General features: G+C 43.5%; 1 protein-coding gene across 3 annotated transcripts in view; it reads right to left on the bottom strand.

Moving 5' to 3' along the window:
- The window catches only part of znf609a (zinc finger protein 609a), a 67,154-nt gene that overhangs the window by 30,264 nt on the left and 18,137 nt on the right, over positions 1-18,753 (bottom strand). For 2 of the 3 annotated variants that reach the window (XM_046037160.1, XM_046037159.1), the window contains one exon: positions 1,261-2,115. In XM_046037160.1, the coding sequence (XP_045893116.1) occupies positions 1,261-1,989 (729 nt within the window). In that variant the 5' untranslated portion in view covers positions 1,990-2,115. Of the gene's footprint in view, positions 1-1,260; positions 2,116-13,387; positions 13,493-18,753 lie in introns of all 3 variants that reach the window. The other variant, XM_046037162.1, reaches the window with a different exon arrangement.

Below are 18,753 nucleotides of genomic sequence, written 5' to 3'. Positions count from 1 at the left end.
TTCTCCGTGTTTGATTAGGGCTGCACGATTACGGCCCACATGATCATCACAATTATTTTGATCTATATAGACAATTATTCTTTGATTTTTAGGGACTATATCGGAATTTTTTTTTGGTTTCTGTTTCGCTGGCCCCAAAATACATACATAATTCAATGTAATGTTCATTAGAAGTAGTATTTTATAACAAATCAGATATTTTAAACAATGTTTTCTGTAGTTTTATACATTTGACTCTTATTTATCAAAACTTTAATATATTTTGTAATACTTTTGTTCAAAGTACTACTTCTAACAACTAACTGCTACTAACAAAGTTTATTTTTAAACGGCATTATGTCCCAGGTCTCAAAATAACAAATGTTAGGGATAATCTTTGTTTATGTTATTTGTTTCTTAAAATAAGGGGAAAAAAGAATATCGGCTGATATATATCTGCTATCGGATTTTAAAATCCTCAAATATTGAAATCGGTATCAGACTTAAAAAAATCCCATATCGGATTCATTAACTGTGTTTTTTGTTGTTTTGGGTTTTATTTTGAAAATGCCGTTCTGTGCCAGACTTCCTGCCCAGTTCGATCTGCTCTGTGGAGCTTGACGCAGCTTCCGTCAAAAAAAAATAAATAAATAAATAAATAAAAGACTCGTGTATTCTTCGCGGAGCCGAGAGCTGCATCTGGCTTCTTCTTCTGGGACGCGCTCCGTCTGACCGACTCCCAAGCACTGACCAGAAGGGCCGCGACCATGCGGACTTGTGGACTTTGCCGTCTGCTCTGGACTGTAGCAGCAGGACGGTGCACGTGCAGTTTTCCATGAGCGAAGCACTTTAAACGCATTTTAAATATCGCCGACAATCATGTTCATTTAATTGCGGGAAGCTAAAATCATAATCGCGGTTAATTGTGCAGCTCTATGTTTGACCTGATGTCTTTAAATCTGTCACATTAATACTGCATAAATCAGACAGAGCAGAAGACTGATCAGATATCTGTTGGATGAGGAGAGATCCCGCCCCAGTTGGATGATTTAAATCCCCCAATCCAGCATTACACATTGTATTTGGCCTTTATTTAACCAACTTTCCTGATTGGTTCCCTCTTCTTTTGAGAGCTCTGGTTAAAATGGCAGCAGAGTTATTCTCGACAAAACAAAACACAAAAGGGGGCGCGTATAAAATCAAGACATTAAAACCACCATTAAGCAGCGGAGCGCACCGCACCGGCCGCAGCGCAGCGAGACAAACGGCGCGTCCTCTTACCTTCACACAGACGACTTTCTTCAGATTTCGGCACTCGCCGCCGTCCACCTCCTCTTGCTCTGCTGCCATGGCGACAGGCTGGCCAATCCCCGCAGAGTCCAGTGCCATATTCCCCAGCTGCTCGGCCGCAGCTAACTCAGGGTTTTGTTGGCCCTCGTATGGGCCACCGCGAGGGGCCCCTATCGGCAGCATGGGGGCCACGGGCTCTTTCTCAGCGTTAACCACTCCAGTAGCTACAACCTCCATTTTCTCCTTCTTACTTTTTCCCGACACCCCGTCCTTGTCCTTTTTCACAGCGGGGGCAGCACGGGAGGGTTTACTAGACTTGTCAGTTCCTTTACTAGGGGTAGAGTTAGGGTTCTGGAGCGGTGGGTCCCCGGGGGCCCGACCATGAACCTCCTTCTTCGCTCCGTCTGAGGGCGGGGCCTTCACGCTCTCCTTAGAGTTTTTACTACGTTTGGATTTGGATTTGCTCTCTTTGCCCGGAGCGGCGGCTACAGGACTAACAAACTTTATATTATCAGGTAAAGCAGCCACGGCGCTGGGGGGGGCCGCCATGCCCCCTCCCTCCTTACCGCTCGACATCTCTAGTTTGTCCTTCTCCAAGTCGGCGTCCAGGTCAATGATCAGATTGCCAACACCGATATCCCACTCATCACCACTGTCGTACGTGTCCACCGCGTTGGAGTCCACACCTTTCCCGCCTGCAGGGCCGCTGCTGAGGGACATCTTAGTAGGAGCGTCCCGGAGCGCCGCAGGAGGGCCGCAGGAGGGCCGCAGGAGGGCTCCTCCCAGCCGCAGGACGCCTCCTTAGGGCTGGACCCCGCGCCTCCTCCCTGCTCCCCACATCGTCTCCTGCACACAGGACCAACAACTGGTTAGACAAAGAAAGCAGCAGCAACAGGCTGATGATCATTTTCAGTATGGATCCATCTCGCAGTCATTTCAGATGAACTGAATAATCACTTTTTACAAGTATAATCACAATTTGTATCCATGCAAATTCATTCATGTCTAAAACAATGTTTTTATATTGCATGCATCTTCAGCTCGATTTAAAAACTGGGGTACGTGCTTCTGGAGAACCAGGACAAACACCACGATATAAAGCGAGTACAAATACACGTAATTAACTTATTTTAGCTAAGGCTGCATCCACATTACTACGTTTCTGCCCAGCAATCTCCGTCCAGAACTGATCTCCGTCTGTATTAACACGTTTGAAAACGCACATCATGCGGCCGTTCACGTACACTGAGCATGCGCGTGCCGGTGTAAACAGGAAGCAGATTGTCTACTCCGCAGCTGCAGAAGATTCAGCTAAAGAAGAAAGCGACTGCACGGAGCGACAGCGAGGTGGAAGTGGAGGACAAAGAGGCTGCGTAGCTGCGCACGTAGCGATGCATTTATACTTGTGCGTCGGTGTCGCCGTCGTTCTGCAGTTACACCCCCCAAACGTTAGTTGGTGGCGATACAGAGCAGGCTAACTTCCAGTTTAGCGCTCCGCTAACTTGAGCGTGGGGGTAAAATCATAAACGTGCAGCCATTTTAAACTTTAAATGTTATCGACCGAATGGACCACATTCTGACCGGGTTGCGACGCTCCGCCACGTTACAGCCGCTGGTTTGCCCGCTAGCGAAATTTATTTCAAAGCACCGGAGACTTCCTGCAGCCGACCAATCACAGTTCTTACGGTACACGTCGCCCTGACGCGTCGTTACATTGTTTAAGGACGTGCACGTCAGGCTACGGCGCAGGGTCTGGGGCTAAGCGTAGGCTACGCCGTCGTTTAAAACCAATACAGGATCAGCAGAGTTTTATAACTTCTCCATTTTAGGTGTTCGGATTCGCCGTTTTAGTCTGAAAACGTAGCAGTGTGGATGTAGCCCGAGGTGGGGGTTAGCAAACTGTGGCTAATGTTGCTGCTGTGAAGCATAGAGGATGAGACAATCCCAGAGTCCAGATTTAAATCCAATAAGGAAAAGGTCTGCGACATATAACTGATTAATTTTAATAATTGACAACTAATCGCCAACAATTTTGATAATGGATTTTTTTTTTTTTTTTAAAAGAAAAATGATCTAATTCCATTAAATATTTTCTCTCTTTCCTCCATTTCTGATAATTTTCTGACATTTTATAGACCAAACAACTAATTGAGAAAATAATCTTTAGTTGCCGTCGTGTTCTTAAAAAGTCAGAGATGGGTAAATTGATATTTGAGATGAAAAACACACGCATTCATTTAAAAAAAAGGTTATTTTACTCGTCAGTTACATGGTGTTGTCAGCGATTATTGATACCGGATAAGTGATCAGTGGTGCATTTGAAGCCCTTCAGACTGACGGCGCTGCAGATAAGCGGAGTGAAAGTGTTTGTTGTGATCAGAGAGCAGGTCTGTTACTTCCTGTTGTGCGTTCCCTCGGGGCAGGCTGGTAAAGTGGGTGGAGGAGGTTTATTGCACCCGACATAAAGGCTGTATTGACGAGGGATCACAACCATTCACTGTGGCTTTTTTCCCCCAGCAACGCTCTGCAACAAGCAGCATGAGAGAGCAGACGCAGCCGCCCTCTAAAGCCTCCTTTAGGCCACTTATCATATGAATGCAGAGGCGTGACCCTTGACCTCCTCTGACAATGCGGGGCTGTTGGCAGAGCCGTGGGATCGGATGGGGGGTGCGGGGGGGTGTAGTGTTAACGCCACACAACCTGACTAACTCAACGCTGATGCTAATTAAGGCTGTGATTAACATGAAGCAAACCGTTTGTGTCCGCTCAACGTCCACGGTGAGATTTCTCATCTGAAGCAAGGTTCCCTAATGCCGGGGCGTGTTCCATTATGGACTACGGCGGCTCGCCACAGGCTTTTATTTGTTCCGCAATTGTTTCATAACGGACCAAATATATTTTTAGATTGTTCATAACATTTAAGACCTCAAACGTTGGACAGCGAGGACTCAGAACATGGTTTGAGGTCATTACAGTAACGTTAGCTGTAGCCTAGTTCACACTACACAATTTTAAAGCCTATTTGCCGGTCGGTGAGCTCGGTGACATCAGGCTGTGACCAGCGGACGATCAGCGGACGCCAGTCGTTATGTCTTAACTACTCAATGACGCATCAAAACGGCTCCCCGACACATTTTTGACACATCGCAGACGCCAGCCAGATATCCGGCACGCCAAATATCTGTAGAAGTCGGCCGACTCGACATCCACATCCAGCCAATGAGAGCAGGCAGCTAATTTTTTTTAAGACCTTTAACTCCCCTCCAGCTCTCTGTAGCTCAGATGATCCCTGCTATCTGCGTGTGCTGATCCATCCTTTCAACCAGATTCTCTGTCTTTATAATAAACAGCTGTTTCAGGTTTGCGTCTTTTCCCGTGTTTTCTTGACAAAACGTGGTTTGAGACCAGCGTCGGGTGACACAGCCGCCGTCAGCTCAGGTAGTGTGTGACCCTGTCACCGATCAGTCGCGTAGTGTGAACGCCACGACGACTTCAAGACTCCCGTCACAAGACGGCAAGTTGTGTAGTGTGAACGGCACGGCCATCGGCCGATGCTGAAAGTTGTGTAGTCTGCAGGAGCCTTAAGGGTTTGAACAGCTTTGAGTTTTTCCCCACTGTCACTCGTTTGTGAGAACAAGTTCGCCCCGCCAGTGCACACGTACTCGAGCCTATTAAAGATTAAGATATACTTCATTTATCCCTGAGGGGAAACTCTCTTTATTATGATGTACTGCACTGTACAAAATATTTTAATAACAATACCAAGTCAAAAACTCCGTATTTCTGCTTTACAGGACTTAATCAGAGAGCTAAACGTGAGCGTCTGCGTCATCGTTTCTACAGTCCTCTGTTTTTGCCCGTCTTCACTAAACTTCGTCCGTAGTTTCAAAACGCAAAACGGGGTCGGCAGCGTTTCCAAACTTCTCCGTTTTAGGGGTTCGTTTTCGTTGTTTTAGTCTGGACGGGAGGAGAAAACGTAGCAAACGGTCTCTGTTTTAATTCTGAAACGCAGCTGTGTGGACGGGTCATTTTTCTCTTTGTACAAAGCCAAGTGCTGCGGTCTGAGAGCCTGTACGCGATACGGGCTCCACATACAACAACATTTATTAAACTGTGTTGGACTTGGATACACAACACCGGTTTTCAAAACCAGAAAGATTTATTGCCAAATAGTATTTTACACATACAAGGAATTTGCTTTCGTGATGAGGTTCTACACGAAGACAAACATACAGTTGACATAAATAAAAGTAAAATATATATAAATATGGAATAAACAGATGCAAGTTATAAAAGAATAACAGAACTATGTGTTAAGAAAGAACAATGTGGCAGATGTTTGCATGTGCTTTACTCTGGGTTTGTGGGAGATATTACAGGGGGGTTTTGGTTTAAACATGACTTCTCTGTTTTCCAACCAATCAAATCAGTCTTCTTTGCAACCTTGCTGAAATCAAGAATAAGAGGTGTGTTTTTGAAACACAGCTATTGAGAGAGAGCAGCTGAACGCGAGAGCTTCTTCCGTCGGGATTCCTCGTGAAATTGAAGATGGCAACACTCGATGCAATTACCGGTGGCTGAGATTTAATTTACTCCACGTGCTGCAGAGAAATCTTTTACTGCTCCTTCAGGGCTTGTACATGTTGCGTTTGATGGATTCTGGTCCGGCTGCATAAATAACATTTTATTTTATCTGTTTTAGCCTCCATCAAAATGATTACTCTGCCTGAGGAGGGCATGTTTACAACCACCACCGAGCTTGTTTGCGCGTCTGCAGGGTCATTTGAAAATATTACCGGATGACCATGAAACTCACTTGACAGGGAGGCTTTGATCCGAGGGAACAGCTGATTAAATTAAGGCCTGACTGGGATTTCCACTGTTGGGCAATTTTTTTTAGCCTAAATAGACAAAGATCTGATTCTGAATGTGAAGAAATCTATTTCTGAAACTCTTAGTGATGCTACTGATGTGTTGACAATGTTGTCAATGTGAGTGAAAAAAAGAGGCCGTTAATCAGCTGATTTTAGTCAGGACTTTGCTTTATAACTGAATTACCATATTATACCTCCCATAATAAAAGGTAATAATAAAAAAAAGGTACACAGAAAGGCATTCACACTGAACCACCAACATAAAAACACAGTACGGAAAGTCAGAAGTTCATTTCAACATCGATTACTTGTTGGAATATTAAAACTATTTAAAAAACAATCACCTGATGGGATTTTTCTGACTTCATATTTTACTGACTCAGGTTCACCTTTGACCCTGTGTGGCGGGAGCGTTACCCAACACCCCTCACTGCTCAGCCCTGCCAATCAAGACATCGCAGCCTGCTCCGCCTGCGTCTGAGTGGCCGAGATGCCAGATGGTCAAACGAGGTGGGGGGTGGGGGGGTGGCAGAGGCGCTAATCCTGCTGCTAATCAGAAAACCTCAAATGCTCCAACAAAACAAAGCCAACGCACCGACAACGTGGAGCATTAATTGCATCATGACGATCATTTCCATCATCTGTTAATTTAGTCTATAAAATGTCAGAAAATACCTGACGTATTCCAATTGCGTTTCATCAATTATCAAAACGTTCTGTGGATTAATTAATTGGTTAATCAGCTCATTGTTTAAAACAGAACAAGCAGGAAAGGCTTACATTTGAAGAGCTCGAATTTTGACAACATCTTTTACTGATTATTGATTAACAACATCGTGGATTCATGTTCTGAGGATGGATTAGGGCTGGGTATTGAACCGCACCACGTTTTGGTACCGACTTTTCGAACGGTTCGAATAGTTTATGTGACTATCGTCTTGGCTTAAAAATATATATTTTCTTTGTTTTTACTGGCACCTGGTAGCAGCGCGTTGTTAAAACACGTGTGACCCGTTCAGTTTGGCTGTGAGACCGACTGGATGCTCAGGTGGACGTTTTATAGCGTCCAGGTCGTGTTTAGTGTTCCCTGCTGCAGAGGAAATAAAGTTCCTGTTTACAGCGTGAACGCCACCAGCAGAGCGGCCCGGACCACAAGCTACGTCCTTTTAACTGCGTTAACCAAGCGGCAACCACGAATGAAGCCATGCAGGAAGTAACTTAAACCTGCTTCCTCTCTAGCAGCCAGCAGGGGGCGACTCCAGCGGCTGCAGAAAGAAGTGTGATTGTATAGAAGTTTCTACTTGTCAGCTGATTTATTCCCTCAGTAAACACTTTCCTGATGAGTTTATGGTCTCAGTCGCTGGTTTCAAGTCTTCTTCAACACAGCATGATGTTCATTTAGTAAATTATGGTCCCATTTAGAGGAACAGAGACCAGGAAGCAGGGGAGGCTTTAGGCCGGGGCTACAAGCTGATTGACAAGTTGTAATATCGCAGTTATGTGAATTACAGATGCACCTTGCTAACCAAGCTATCTAGCGCCACATTCTTGCCCAAATATGGTCACAAAAATTAAACATGGCAGCAGCCAAACTGTCAAACTTGAGGTTTCAAAACTGCAGTCCACAAACTAACAGGTGACGTCACGGCGGTTACGCCCACTTGTTTTATATTATTCCCAGACCTTTTTTCTGGAAAAGGTCACGCAGGTTAAGGTAGCAGCATATTGTAAGTCCACAACCCCAAAGATATTGAGTTTACTGTCATAGAGGAGGAAAGAAACCAGAAAATATTCACACTTAAGATGCTGGAATCAGAGAATTTGTCTTAAAAAAAACAACCTGAAACCTGTTAATCGGATTGTTGCAGCCCTATTTTGTAGGCCAACAGTCTGAACCGAAGATCTATAATTTACTGGGATAAAAAAAAAAAGATAAGTAGCAAAATCTCTGATAATAATAACAGACTAACACACAGTACTGAAAACTACAGACAATTGGGATTAATGTCTCCTCAGATCTGTAATGTTTGCTTATTCTCTGCTCAAAGATTTATTTACATGCAGCTCTATGACGGATCATCATTTCAACACTAACAGGGCGTAAATGTTGTCGGAGTAAACCGGCATGAAGTAAGCACAGAGACGGCACGTTCAGCTGTGATCGGCAGCTGTGGTGTCTGCAGAGGTCCCACGCTGAGCCTCTGGTGTTGGGACTCGCGCACTAAGTCCCACCTAAGCTGCTTGTGTTAAAACGACTGAGTGGATTAGCTGGTGGCATCCAGACCGCAGAGCTGCTCTCAGATCAGGCTTTCTGCTCGACTGCCCCTAATGCCACACTTAATTAAAGGCGGCGTCGTGGCAGGACCTCCACAGTCTAGCTCCTCTGAGCACCCTGCCCTGCTGTCAGCCGGAGAGGAGCCTCTTTATATGGAAATGAGCCTGAGACGCTGGGGCCCCGCGGAGCCCGGACAGGCAGGTTTCTCCCCAACAGCAGGACAAATCATCCAGGCCGCTCTGATGGAAACTTGGCCGGGACGTCTACACAACTCAACACAGACGAGCCAGCGAGCATCTTCGGACTCTGCTGGGCTATAAAGTCCAAGTCCCAGGCAGGGCGCATCCTCACCCGCGTACTAACACGCTGTCAGTGCTGCTGGTGATTTACACCAGGCCGCAGGAGGAGGAGGACGGGGCTGGGAAAACGCCAGCTTCGGCTCTGGCTCTGTGTGGACTGCTGGTGAACTGGCTCTGGACAAAACTGGTCCTATACAAACTGGTTCAGAAGCAGGGCTGGACGAATAATCTAAAAAAATATATATTTGTATCCTATTAATATTTCCCACACTGTGTGTGTTCACGTACGCAGTAGGGATCGACCGTTTTTTTCCCCAGGCCGATGCAGATTATTGGTAACCAATTAGGCCGATGACCCATATGTGGAACAGATATACATTTTTAACACAAAACTTTGTTGAAAATAACAAGATTAAAGTTAATTGTCATGTTTAATCTTTATGAAAAGTAAATTAAATGAATTGGAGATCCATCCCAGAGATGGACTTGTTAAGTCTGAGTGATAAATGATCATAAACTTTGTCTTTAGCTGCTGCCATTTATTTTATAGTGTTAGGATTTTATTAACAAGTTCTGTTCTTTATCTGCCCTCTTATTGGTTTTTCATTACTAAATAATTGCTTTTTAAAAATGTTATTTAAAAAAAAGAATCAATTCAGAACAGTAATCAAATTTAATATTTTATTATTACTGTTTTCAGAGCAGCAACAAAAGTAAAGTTTACAGCAGCAAAGTAAAAATCTAAAATCAGTATCTGCCTGGAAACAAATGGAACATAAACTATATTCCTGACATCAAAATACTGAGTGCAGTTTAGATTAAAGACAGCAGCCCTCCTCCTCCTCCTCCTCCTGAGGAGCTGGTTTCTCTCAACAAGCAGCTGAGTTCACTCAGGAGTTCCTAAATTTTAAGGTTTGTAGCATCTCAGCTAAACAAGCTACAGACAGAGAGTTTAGCTTGTTTATAACAAACTAGCAATTAGCCGAGCTAGCACACATGCTCATGTAAAACCAAAACACAGCTGCGGTGGACGACAGAGCAGATTAAAACGTCGCTCTGCGCACGTTCCTGCTCGTTGTACTGATGCAGTAGCAGCCGTTTACTGGTGCTGCTGGTTTTACTGCACTTACTTCCAGTAACGGGCGTAGTTACGGTCAGCTTGCGTAAGCTACACTGATCAGCTCCGCTCGGTGCGAAGCTCGGCTGAGAGAGGAGGGGAGGGGCTGCAGCGTGGTGGCTTGCTCGTTCTATTGGCTACTTCCTCACTGTAGTCAGTGTTGATAGGCTATTACTCCTGACTTGTAACCAATCAGCTAGTACCGTGGGCGGGACGTTGTACTCACCACTCTGTGGGCTCAGACAGAGAGAGGCGGCTGCATCAGAGCCAAAGGAACGCATTTTTGTGATACAGAAGTATTTACCAGTGTGGTTTGAGTTTAGACTTTTAGAGATACTCTTAGACAGCAGATTAACAGCTGAAAAAAATCAATAAGCCATTTTTAGTCAATCATCATGTGAAAAGGAAAACATCCACCGGTCCGAGCCTCTCAAATCCACATCACTGTAAACTAAGTCATTTTGGGCCGTCGGTCAAAATAAGCAACTTGAAGAAAGCAGCAGAGAAATATGGAGAGAGTCATCAATCATGAATATGGTCATTAATTACTAGGCGTGTGACGAGACACTTGATCTACGGGACGAGTTCACAAGATCGAGAGGAGATTTCAAAACTATTTAAGAAATATTTAATGCTGAATTATATCAAAGTTTTGAGCATTAAACTCTTTATCTCCTGCATTCTGATGATTTTTTTTATTTTTATTTATGTAAAGAGAAACACAAAATTCAGGTGACGATTCAAGATCTATAACCAAACTATATAACAGAATCTGTGCCGCTCTCAGTCATTGTGTGTTGCCTTCAGGTCTGTTTCTTCTGTGGCTCAACTTTTCTCATGTAATCATATCCCTGCTGAGTCAAGTCTTCCCTCCTCTTCTGTGTCTCTGTTTGGGGAAGTAACCTCTTTAAATGTGGCTCCTTTTTTACCTCAATGATAAATTAACTCCTGGACTTTAATAGCTCCTGTGTTTCAGCAGCTTTTGTGCTCATGTTCAAAAAACTTGTTGAATGTTACCAGACTACTGGCATCATTTGATGAGAAGTCTAGCTGCCCTTTACTCTGCTGTGCATTACGTTATTAATCCGCTGGTAGTAACGTTATCCCCTTCAGACTGTTTCACCGATGCAGTTTGGGTCTGCATGTTGCGTGTGAACAAACACAAATCCACACACGATAACTTCCGCAGCTCCGATAAAGTGCAGCTCACAGTCCCAAACAGAGCAGGCTGTTCTTTAGTTTAGATGTTTGCGTTACAAAACTCTACCATCTACGTCACCGCTCATCACAGCTGTGTGGACTCTGAGCGCGAGCGGTGCGGTTGACTACCATCAGGGCGTACACCGGCGTCAGCTGGGCGGAGTTGATTAGCTCCGCCAGTCTATCAGTTAGACATTTGTATCTCACTGTGTGAGAAAATTACTGTGTGGCTTGACTGACCGCGTGAGAGTCTCGCCAGACAGCTTCTTACCTGACGAGATCTCTCGTCACACCCCTATTAATTACAGAAGAATATTAAATCCTGTAGGGCTTTTCTACTGCAGGTATATAAAGGACTCTGTAGTGTAGGGCTGAACGATTTTGGAAAATAATCTAACTGCGATTTTAATTTTTTTTAACAATACTGCGATTTAATATGCGATTAAATTTTAAGCTCTTTACCTTCTGTATTATTCAAAAAAGACAAGCAGTAAATCAGTGTGCAGTCTGACCATCACAATATCAGATAGATTAAACAAACACTGTCGTTTCTTGTAGATCAGGTCTGTGTTATGATGAAATTAGGTGATGCATAAATTATTATTATGAGCAATGGTGGAGAAGAAGTATAAAATTATAAAAATATGAGAAAGATAATTTGAGAGTCAAGTCATGGCATTAAATAATATGATATAATATCATCAGGTCGGCCTACAGACCACAAGAAAAAGCCAGTTCACCACAGTGTGTTATACAGTAAGTGCTCAATACAAACCCACAGTTCAACCACCAATTAATGCGTCTTTATCTCAGTTCACATCTCCCAGGAGTCCGTCTCTCAACAAAAACCTCAAAAAATACTCAGTTTCAGGTTCAATTCAAAAGTTGGCCAACGAAAATAAAACCAAGTGACGCCTCTCGTGTTTAATAGACAAGTTCGGTAATTCTCTGACGCTAATGCTGGTGAGTAGCGCACTGGCGGTAACCAGGCTGTAACTCGGGACAGACTGCGCGTCTTTCAGTTTGGTCTGAAACGCCGTTTAACAGATATTTCCTGAGCTGACTGGTGGCTGTGTGTGTGACACAGGCGCCACAATACGCTTAGCTTAGTACACGTGTCTTTCTGTTGTGCATGTTTCCTGTCCGTCAAAGCCACGGATGGCCCGACGACTTCACCCACCAAGTTACCCGCGGGTTGCGGGTGCCACTTTCATTCCCTGTGTGCCATTAAAGTTTCTGTCACGTCAGCTTCTGTCAAGCTGAAGGCCGTTGTACAACAAGTCAAGATGCAGCGTGACGTGCGAACTTATGCATCCTCTGCAGACTGCTTTAATCTCGCGTGTCATGTGACCAGAGTGTAATCGCAGCCTTTGCGATTAGAAAATCTAATTTTATCAAACTGCAATGATATCGCCCTACTGTACTGAGTCCTTAAGACCAATACTGATTATGATATGTAAGAATTTTACAACAACTCTTTTCAGAAACATAACATAAACAAAGATTATGCCTAGCATGTTTTATGTGTACTTACATGAGACCGCACACCAAGACAACGTGACGTAGTGCAGTTTAAAGATAAACTTTCTACCATAAAGACATAGTCACTCTTAAACATCTCACTCCTTTGTTTGTAAAGGAAAGATAAGTTATTAATTTAATAATTACTGATGCACAGGGCAGGTTGTAATTTCAGTAGTTTGCTCTTTTATGAATATACATCAAACCACGTCATCTGTCCTGGACATCCTCTCACAACTTTCACAGCTGTTAGTTGTTCTTTGCAATGTTCAGATGTATTTATTAAAAAAGAGTGTATGTTGAAGTACATGGGATTTGTTGTTTTGTTTTTTACCGTGGAAATAGTCCGGCCCGTAACCCCCAGCAAAACAGTCGGCTGTTGTTACTCTTCGGTTTTTGTACTGGTTAAACAAGATTTGACATGTTAGTCAGGGAGCTTTAGAGCTGCCCGTCAGTGGATTTAGAGCCTGGCTAGCTGTTTCCCCCCGTTTCCAGTCTTTATGCTAAGCTAAGCAGCTGCTGGCTGTAGTTATAGTCTCTACACAGACATCAGAGCGGAATCTCATCCAATTCTCTGCCAGAAAGTGAGTAAACAAATTTCCTAAAAACACATGCTTCTCTCACTCCCTGCCCTCTCCCTGGAGGTCAAAGGTCACACATTAAGGGTCAGATGTGCTCTGTTTTAGCAGAGATCAAAGGTCGGGGTTTAACAAACGCTGTATCAAGTCTAGACCAGAATGAGGGGTGCCATATTGTAAGCGTCTGATACTGAGAGCAAAAAGGGCCGCGGGATTCAGTTTAACCTAATATTGAACCGGTGAACTACGTTTACCTTTTTGTTTGCAGTGGGCTGTAAATCCCATAATCCACTAAAGCCCTTTCACCACCTCAGCAGCCGGTCAGGTGTTTTCAGCGAGTGAGTTCTGCTGGCTGTCACCTGCAGGGACAACAAACTGAGTTTCTGCTTTGAAATGTCCTGAGGCTGCCAGAGGCTTCTTTAGGTTTACAGTGTGCAGATATCACAGATAATAAACCGCTGAAGACTCTATAAACACTAAATACCACCTTCACAGGTTTATAGTCAGTAATAAATGTCAGCCACGGGTTTAAAGGAAAGGGACTGGGGAGGTGAAAAGAAGAGGATTCAACAGTGGCTTCAAACTTCTGTGGAGATTTTATTAAAGGCGAACAGTGTCGGGGGAAACATCTGGACCCGATTTACACAGAATTTTAGTGTTATATCTCAACATTACGGGAAATAAGTTTATTCCCTTTCTGGTTTCACAAAGTCTACAGCAGTGTGGAAGTGGTTTGGTTTCAAAAAGATGTACAACAAACCACAAGCAAGAAGACTGTGACAACAAACCCGGGTGAGTAGGAGCAGAACCGAAAGTCCCACGGGGAGAGCTCGACAGCTGCTGTGAGCTCTAAAGCAAAACCATTTTTATATTTCATATTTATATTATCATTACTGCAGAAATACCCTGTGATATCATGATGTTATTTCAGGGCCATCTCGCCCAACCTCATCCCCCAGATTCCAGTCTTAGTGCTAAGCTAAGCGGCTGCAGCTAATCATGTTATTTCAAGACTTCCCAGAGAGGAAGTAAGATTTTTTTCCCCTCGAGTTGAACACACCTGTGAAAACTCAAGATATTCCAGGAAGACCACGGCCAAGTGGCTCCAGGCAGCTAGTATCTGCTTAGTTTGAGGCCATTTTATCATCTCGGGTTATATTAAGTGTTTGTCGGTTGTGGTCACTGAGGCCTCTTGTAAAACGGCTTGCCATGAATAAACGTGTTTCACCAAAATATCGACCTATCCGTAGCTTTATCTCAAATCTAACAGCTGAAAGAAGTGAGGCTGGTGTGACGCACACCCACACAGCAGGAGGCACTTCTCAGATTTACTACTGAAATAAACATTTTCATCAGAAATGCAGAAACACTTGACAAGTCCAAATACCGTCAACATCTACATTCATTAAACGCAACATAGCAAACCAGCACCTGTCGTTTCTGTGCACTGCGCTGTATAAATAATTACTCACTCGAGGGACAAGTAACTTTCAACCCTGTAGGAAAAGCTGCACCAACACTGAGTGAAAACAAAACACACAGGAAGTCAGAGTGATGGCCCGACCGGCATGGGTTTTTGGGGCCGATGTTAAAGTGAAAAGGAGCCGATTCATGAGCCAATATCTTGATTTTGAAAATGACTTGGATACTGCTGCAGTAAGGCTGAAAGTGTATTTTACCTTACACAAAATCTGCCCTAATAACTACATTCAATGTAGCATATTCACATCTAGTTTATCCTGTACCGGCACTCTAAATCAGGCCGTCTGCGATAAAGTGAGCTGCTGTTTAATGCATCTAATACTGCGTGACTGTCTACAACCTGCAACTTTTGAGATTTCATTTAACTATAACCACAGCAGTTTCACATCTACAACGTCACACAAAGAGGAGTTTACAGGAAGCCGTGTTAGATTCTTGTTCAGCTCACGTTTATTTACATGTCTGCTCTGATTTAATCATAACTGCAGACAGGCGGCTCGCAGATCAATTTAGAATATATCAGAAACTATAGTTTAACGACTCATTAACGTTAGCGCTCCTCCACTGAATAACACGGCATTAGCTCTGTGGCTAATTTAGCAACGGGCAGCGTGAGCTGCTGTAACCTTATTTGATTTTAGAGAATATTCAGCAGTGATGAACTAGGGCTAAATTGAGGACCGTTCACTAGAACTCCCACACTGTTTCAGAAAGAAATCCACAATCACTTCTGTCAGCAGCGAAGCTTTCGACAACCAACTACTGTAAGTTAAGAAAGAAGCCTGGATTCTGTCCATCTGCTGAGGTGAGCTGGCAAACTTCCTGTCAGCCCTCCGCTAACTTGAAAAAATAATCGTGTGGCTCTTTTAGACTTTCAAAATGTTATCGACCGAACGGATCAAACTGATTGTGAAACAAGTCGTGTTTACAATTATTTACATAACTATCAATGTTTTGGGGAAATGACTGAAGGTTAGAATATAATGTTATAGAGCTAAAGGTGCTGTAAAACATTTGGGTGCACCTAAATGAAAAATTGTTGGCACACCACTGCAACCAATGCAAGAAGTTAGTCTGGAGCCCTGCCGAAGCTTAAGTTAAAAAAGCCTCCAAAGCTGTTCAGGCAGCTCCGTCACAGCAACATGCTGTAAAACTCACAGCAGATATAAAATATGTATTTACATTCTTCATCTGCAAAATTCACCTTTTAAGGAATTTGATGTTTAGATAACAAGCTGCCTGCTGAAGTGAGTCTTCTGATTTAATCAGTGATTGTCTGCGGAGGAGAGAGGCCACCTCAGATCTGTCCTTCCGTCTGTACATCCATCCGGCCTCAGACCGGCTGTTGCTGCTCTTGTGGTTACACAGATCTGCTCTTGTCTGATAAAAGGCCACATCGTGAAGAGACAAACAAAACAACCTCAGAAAGCTGTTCTCACTATCTGAATGTACGGACAGAAGCATTTTATCAGCGTGTAGACCAGGTCATGAGCTATCAGCACCCTCATCAATTTGCGGGAAATGAAAGAAAATACGAGCCACACAGCGACTGCAAGGCATCACCTCTGAATGTACGACTATGCAAAAGGAACAAACAGCGTAATTCATAAAAACTGGTGTCGGGTTGGAACTGAGATCAAACTGCTGATCGGTCACAGCCTTCAGGACGGTTTGCTTTCTCTAAGCAGCCATCACATCTAACACCAGGGTTAGCCGTTGTTACCAGCAGGAGTCAGAACGCGTAAGGAAATCTTCAGTTATCAGCGCCTTCAGAATAAAAGCCGTAGTAATCTGTTGCTTGTAATATCACGCTCAGCCTTCAGCTAATTAGAGGCACTGATTTAAAGCAAAAATGGATGCAGTTCTGTTCATACCGTTCTGGGTGTGAGCGTGCAGACACGTTCACACACGTGCAGTCAGTACATATGATCCGCATGGTCGTAATTATTAGGTTACACAACAGGTGACAAACTTTTACATCACGTACCACTGTTAAAGGTTTAATGATAAACGTTAAAGTTAAATTCTCAATTTCAAATTTTAAATATCATTAAAACTAGTGGCCGATATGTGTTTTTCAATAGCTGATGCAGATACAGTCCCTTCCAAAAGTATTATACAGAGAGCAGGGCGGGCACCTCACGATTCGATTACAATTTAGAAAGCTGCGATGGGATAATAAAACGATTCTGGATGCATCTTTATTTTCTATACAGGATTTCTTCTTGGTAATTTTAAAGCAAAGTATTTGTAATGGTCCAACCAAGCTGGTAGTGATGACATGTGGCTACTAGTTAACGTTCCTTCCTACAAAGCTGCCAAAATAGGTACTATTAGATTTCCTGCTCAGCTTCCAGACGGGAGTCTGAGGCTCCATCCACGCTCCTGCGTTTTCGTTTTAAAACGGAGACCTTCTGCTACGTCTCCGCCTCCCGTCCAGTCTAAAACAGCGAATCCAAAGACCTAAAACGGAGAAGTTTCAAAAAGCTGCTGACCCCGTTTTGGTTTTAAACTCCGGATTAGTGTTTTAGTGCAGACAGGTGAAAACGGAGGACTTTAAAAATGATTGTGCAGACGCTCACATTTTGGCTTCCTGACTGGGTCTCATCAGTCACGCAAAGCAGAAACACGGTGCTACTGACAGTTTTAGTTTATTGAAATATTTAGTAGTGTGTAAATAACACACCTACTGCGCATGTGGCCGTATTTGCTTTGCGACGCCTCCAAGTGCAACCGAGGTGAGAAGAGCGCCGACGTCGAGGCCCTCAGTAACCGCAATTAAAATAAAAAACAACCCTGAAGTATTCTCAGCAACTTCAAAACCTGCCAGGAATGTTATTGAGAGCCGTCATTTTAACGCTTCAGTCAAAAAATGCAAACACCAGGAAACACAGCTTGGCATTAAAAAAAAAAAATAAACGTGATTACATAACCGCTAAAAGTGTGCGATTTAATAAAACAATAATAGTGTGCGTCTCCGCTCTCATTTTCTCCGCCCACACCGGGCTCTCGCGTGTAACCCTAAAAACAGACAGGCCTACAGTGCAATGAGAAAAATGTTTCATGAGCAGTGTGCGAGTAACTTTTAAGACACAACAACCTACCGTAACCCCCGCCCCGCCGCCAATCGTTCAAAACATAGTCGAAGGCGCCACCGGAGCACCGAGAGAAATGCTCTGTGGCAGAGACAGAGAGACGGCAGCAGCTGAAGTGGTCAGACGGAAGAAGACAGGAAGCAGATAAGGAAGGTTTTAGTTTGGCTCGCTGCCATTTAATGTTCAACGTGTTCAACTTTTCACAGAGCCGACGTGCTTGTCAATCACTTTTGGTCAACCGACCAATAGCATGGATGGGGCGGGACATTAAAAAAGTTTGACGTGCTACAGCAAGTTATTAACTGTTGAACACTATGATTACTGACCAGTTTAGAGACCGATGTAGAGCCTTGCACAAACATTTTTAAAGAAACAACACACAGAAATGAAACAGCTGTAACTGGTTTTCATACTCAACAAGTGGTAAAAATGAAATTCTAATGAATATATTATTGCTATACTAACAGTAAACTATTAAACAAACATTATAATCTCATACGTTAATTTATTTTTGGCTGCCCGCCACAATATCAACACTGATCGCCACATAATAATGTTGGATTTTTTGGTAAAATCTTATTTGATTGCAGAGCGGCTGGTAGTCAATATCAACTGCACGTGTTATTGTTATAAATATTGTTTCACTTTGTTCAAGTTGAGAAATACACATTTCAAAATTTCAGTATTTTGCACATTCCTTGAAAATTAAGCAAGTAGACTCATAGGACCATTTGTTCCATTATAATCGGATCGCAAAGTGACTTTTTCTCCAAATTGTTCAGCTCTAATGTGAAGCGTCATGGAGGTCACCCTTCACCTTCTCTTACAGTCAAGTCACAGTCATAACCCGTCAAGTAGTGATCGTAAGGGACTCATTACAGGACTTTAGCTGTAACGATGACAGAGAAAGAGCCTCAGAGGGAAAGTCTGAGGAACTGTGAAACACGTTATATGACCGGGCGAGGGGAAGACCTGCGTTACCATCTGTGAGGGGTTTCGGTGCAGGATAAATCTACGAGATTAGAAAGGAATGAAAGCGATGC

Source organism: Micropterus dolomieu, linkage group LG22 (genome assembly GCF_021292245.1).
Source record: "Micropterus dolomieu isolate WLL.071019.BEF.003 ecotype Adirondacks linkage group LG22, ASM2129224v1, whole genome shotgun sequence".
NCBI classification, from domain to species: Eukaryota; Metazoa; Chordata; class Actinopteri; order Centrarchiformes; family Centrarchidae; genus Micropterus; species Micropterus dolomieu.
The sequence above is the reverse complement of the archived record's forward strand: the minus strand, read 5'-3'. Positions and strand labels throughout refer to the sequence as shown.